General features: G+C 50.4%; 1 protein-coding gene across 1 annotated transcript in view; it reads right to left on the reverse strand.

Moving 5' to 3' along the window:
• The window catches only part of LOC125503134 (RING finger protein nhl-1-like), a gene marked incomplete at both ends in the record, with an annotated part of 10,143 nt that extends 5,338 nt beyond the window's left edge, over window positions 1–4,805 (reverse strand). The window contains 2 exon segments of the mRNA XM_048663109.1: window positions 3,204–4,604; window positions 4,660–4,805. Of these exon segments, the coding sequence (XP_048519066.1) occupies window positions 3,204–4,604; window positions 4,660–4,794 (1,536 nt within the window).
• Between the last annotated feature and the right edge of the window lie 8 nt (window positions 4,806–4,813).

Below are 4,813 nucleotides of genomic sequence, written 5' to 3' on the forward strand. Positions count from 1 at the left end.
GGGTTCTGTAGGAGGCAGTTTGGAAAAATTCCCGGCAAATTTTGCCAAAGCAAAAATTTTCTAATACCGGTTGGAAAACTCAGAAAATCGCCCCAAAAAGGTCCCTAAATGATACCCGCAATATCCTCCAGTGAATCAAGCATCATTTGGGCTTCAATGTCGCTTACTCGTTGCCTTTCTGCCTCCTCTCGGTTCATCAGGAGGCGCTTTGGAAGAAGCACCTGCAAATGTTACCAAAGCAGAAAATTCCAGCTAATGCTTTGAAAACTTGTCAAAATCGTCACAAAATTTCCCCAAATGAAAATCTCAATTTTTTGTGGCAAATGAACCCGACGTTTCTGTACAAAATAAGCCCAAAGTCACCTCTCTAGATTCCCTGGGTTCTGTAGGAGGCAGTTTGGAAAAATTCCCGGCAAATTTTGCCAAAACGATAATTTTCTAATAGCGGTTGGAAAACTCAGAAAATCGCCCCAAAAAGGTCCCTAAATGATACCCGCAAAATCCTCCGGTAAATCAAGCATCCTTTTGGCTTCAATTTGACTTACTCGTTGCCTTTCTGCCTCCTCTCGTTTGTTCAGGAGGCGCTTTGGAAGAAGCACCTGCAAATGTTACCAAAGCAGAAAATTTCAGCTAATGCTTTGAAAACTTGTCAAAATCGTCACAAAATTTCCCCAAAGGAAAATCTCAATTTTTTGTGGCAAATGAAGCCGACGTTTCTGTACAAAATAAGCCCAAAATCACCTATCTAGATTCTCTGGGTTCTGTAGGAGGCAGTTTGGAAAAATTCCCGGCAAATTTTGCCAAAACGATAATGTTCTGATACCGGTTGGAAAACTCAGAAAAGCGCCCCAAAAAGGTCCCTAAATGATACCCGCAAAATCCTCCGGTAAATCAAGCATCGTTTTGGCTTCAATTTGACGTACTCGTTGCCTTTCTGCCTCCTCTTGGTTCTACAGGAGGCGCTTTGGAAGAGGCACCTGCAAATGTTGCCAAAGCAGAAAATTCCATCTAAGGCTTTGAAAATCTGTCAAAATCGCCACAAAATTTCCTCAAAGAAAAATCTAAATTTTTTGTGGCAAATGAACCCGACGTTTCTGTACAAAATAAGCCCAAAGTCACCTCTCTAGATTCCCTGGGTTCTGTAGGAGGCAGTTTGGAAAAATTCCCGGCAAATTTTGCCAAAACGATAATTTTCTGATACCGCTTGGAAAACTCAGAACATCGCCCAAAAACGTCCCTAAATGATACCCGCAAAATACTGCGATAAAACAAGCATCGTTTTGGCTTCAATCTGACTTAAACGTTGCCTTTCTGCCTCCTCTCGGTTCTTTAGGAGGCGCTTTAGAAGAGGCACCTGCAAATGTTGCCAAAGCAGAAAATTCCATCTAAGGCTTTGAAAACCTGTCAAAATCGCCACAAATTTCTCCAAAGGAAAATCTCAATTTTTTGTGGCAAATGAAGCCGACATTTCTGTACACAATAAGCCCAAAATCACCTCTCTAGATTCCCTGGGTTCTGTAGGAGGCAGTTTGGAAAAATTCCCGGCAAATTTTGCCAAAACGATAATTTTCTGATAACGGTTGGAAAACTCAGAAAAGCGCCTCAAAAAGGTCCCTAAATGATACCGGCAAAATCCTCTGGTGAATCAAGCATCGTTTTGGCTTCAATCTGACTTAAACGTTGCCTTTCTGCCTCCTCTCGGTTCTTCAGGAGGCGCTTTGGAAGAGGCACCTGCAAATGTTGCCAAAGCAGAAAATTCCATCTAAGGCTTCGAAAATCTGTCAAAATCGCCACAAAATTTCCTCAAACTAAAACGATCTAAATCTTGCTCTCATTGCTAGCGATTTTCTCTATGACCGTTGAAAGTTTCATTTTTCAGCCATCATCAGACAGTTTTCAAAAATTTTTAAAACCCGGTCCGATTTTTTGCAGGTTAGAGTTCAGCAATTATTTTCTCCTCATCGCCGCAACGCCAGAACGGTAGTTCTTCTTGTATGTGGTAGAGCAAGGCTCCCTCTATAAGCGGGCAAAATTTCGATTTCTGGTCATCATCAGGGAATTTTCGGTATGGGCTTTAATTTATCCAGAAACCACCGAAGCTGGCGAGTTGCCATCAGCTGCTTCTTCTAGGCCCGCACCTGCGACAGATGGGGGACGTTTCGATTTTTTCGATTTTCCGTCATCATCAGGCAATTTTCCATGATTTGTCAAAATGCGCAATATTTTTGCGCAGGTCCCAGTTGGACATTTTTGTCTTCAGAAAACTGCTAAGCTAAAGAGGCATTTTTTATCTGAAAACGTGGGCGCAAAGTGTGCTCTGCGCGTGGACGACGTTTCGATTTTCCACCATCTTCCGGGAATTTTCGGGAGTTATTTTTGGAGATTTTTGCGTATGCTTTGTGCTCGTCAACTTAGCAAACGACTTTCGGTCGAAATTTGTAGGGCATCGGATGCTTAATGCGTGGCAAACGTTTCGATTTTTATACAAACTTCTTTTTGGGTACTCAAAAATTTTCGTCTTTAAAAAAGACAGAATTTCCTCACGTTTTCTATTACAAATTGATAAATAGTGCTCCTATTTAGCAATAAGAACGAATTACTTATCAAAAAGTAATCAAGAATTCCCACGAACAAAACAAAATCAAAATAAACCTGTTACGAACMWTTTGCACAKWCGAWTTTTAATATATTGTATTATCCTASKAYTKTTASATCAATTTATTAACATACTCTTTTGTAGGTTCATTTRGGTTCTTTTGATAACGAWAATTTTTMAAATTAGGACTTRKCTTMACWAACTGACTTTTTGAWAWAYAATTMGWWSTAAWWKYKWARTAASARAACTGTTTMTCAATCTGTAATAAAAGACAACAATYTTTGAGGCGAARCACCCAAAAAGAAGTTGGCAATAAAATGCCCGAACAGTCCGCCTCAACAGTATAGAACCCATCTGAAACGTTTCGATTTCCCGTCATCATCAGGCGAGCGCCCCCAAGGGGACGGGGAGCATCACAAACACACACAGTATGCACAAAGTACCTGGCAAAGACGTGCTCGCGCTTGCTGGGAGGGCCAATCGACATGGAGTGAGGAGAGTTGGGGGAGAACAAGCATGCCAATGTGTCGTGTGGGCGGGGCAAGCAATTATTCTACTACAAACTAGGCTAAATCAGGCACTTAGAGGGCTACTCATCCAGACTCACCTCGGGGGCGGGCGTCTTCCGCTGTCGGTCTTCGGCGGGCGGCGCCTCCACGTCCGCGGAGGTGGTCGCCCCCTTGTTCTGGCGCTTAATCTTTGCGATCTCGTCCTCCTCGCTCGCTTGGCGCGCCGCGGGCGGCGGCGCCCGCTTGGCCGCCGCCGGCTCGGGCGCCGCCTTTTTCTCCTTTTTCTCCTTCTTGCCCGTCGGGTTCTCTTGCAGCTTCTTCATCACCCTGGGCGAGTCCGCCAGCCGCGTGATCCCGCTCAGCGGCCCCCGGGTCACGTCCTCCGTGTCCAGCGGCCGCTCCCGCTCCTCCCTCTTCTGCTCGTGGAACCGCACCCCGCGGCCCTCCGCGTCCGACTCCTCCTCCGTGTTGCGCCTCCTGAACCGGCTGCTGTACTTGGAGCGGGCGGCGCGCGGGCCCTCGTGCTCGTGCTCCTCTCCCCCATACTCTCCCGCGCCTCTCCCGTAGCTGTGCGCCTTCGCCGGCCGCTCGCCGAACTTGCGCCCGCTCAGTGGGGGCTCCGCCTCCGCCTCGCCGTAGCGCTCGTGCTCGGGCTGCCGGAAGGCCAGGCGGTGGTCGCTCTTGGAGCGCATGAGGCCGGGCCCCGGGGGCTGCAGCAGCCCCGCGCCGCCCTGCGCGAAGGGGCTGTTGGGGTTGGCCACGCTGAGGTCGCCGTAGCCCGCCACGTGCAGCACCAGCTGGTTGGGGTCGTGCGCCAGCACCAGGCGCAGCCTGCGCGAGTAGTCGGCGTTCTCGTACTCGAAGTTGCGGATGAACTCGATGGTCTTCAGGAAGATCTCCTTGGTGTCCATCAGCTCGCAGTCGTCCCAGATGTCCGCGCTCTCGCTCATGTGCTTGTCGGCCAGGTCGCAGTTGCTGAGGATGTTGGCGATCTCCTGGCCCAGGTTCTCCTTGAGGCCGGTGAGGCTGCGCAGCTCCGTGCTGAGGTAGCGCTCGATCTCGCCGCGCAGGTGCTCCGTGCGGTCCTTCAGCGCCTTGTTGAGGCGCCGGTAGATCTCCTCGATCTCCTCGCTGACCGACAGACAGTTGGTCTGGATGTGCTGCGTGTTCTTCTCCACCAGGTGGAGGCTGTCCTGCAGCCGGTGGATGCCTCTGCGCACCTGGTTGTTGATGCGCGCGATCTCCCTGCGCAGGATCTCCATGTGGGCGCCCTTGCACTCCTCGCACACCTTCTTGTCGCAGTGGTGGCAGAAGCTGCAGTAGGCCTTCTCCGAGCAGACGTTGCAGCGCTCCATCACTTGGCCGCTGGTGGGGTCCGGAAGCTCCCCGGTGATCTCGATGTGCAGCTCGAGGAAGCGCTGCAGCGTCACGTTGGTGGGGAAGCCCTGGATGCCCTGGTAGGGGATGCGGTGCTCCGCGCGGCACTCGGGGCACTTGACCTGGAACGGGGGAGAGTGAGGGGCGGTGCCCCAGGGGGCGGGGCGAGTGGCCTACCTGGCGCCGCACGTAGTCCACCAGGCCCTCCAGGCAGGGCTCCATGCAGAAGCTGTGCTGGCAGGGGAGCAGCTTGGGGTTGCGGTAGCGGTCCAGGCAGATGGCGCAGGTGAGCAGCTGCTCGAATTGTTCCATCCTGCTGGCGGCTGGAAAA

Source organism: Dendroctonus ponderosae, unplaced genomic scaffold, assembly GCF_020466585.1.
Source record: "Dendroctonus ponderosae isolate FM_Combo_2020 unplaced genomic scaffold, Dpon_F_20191213v2 Dpon_F_20191213_12, whole genome shotgun sequence".
NCBI classification, from domain to species: Eukaryota; Metazoa; Arthropoda; class Insecta; order Coleoptera; family Curculionidae; genus Dendroctonus; species Dendroctonus ponderosae.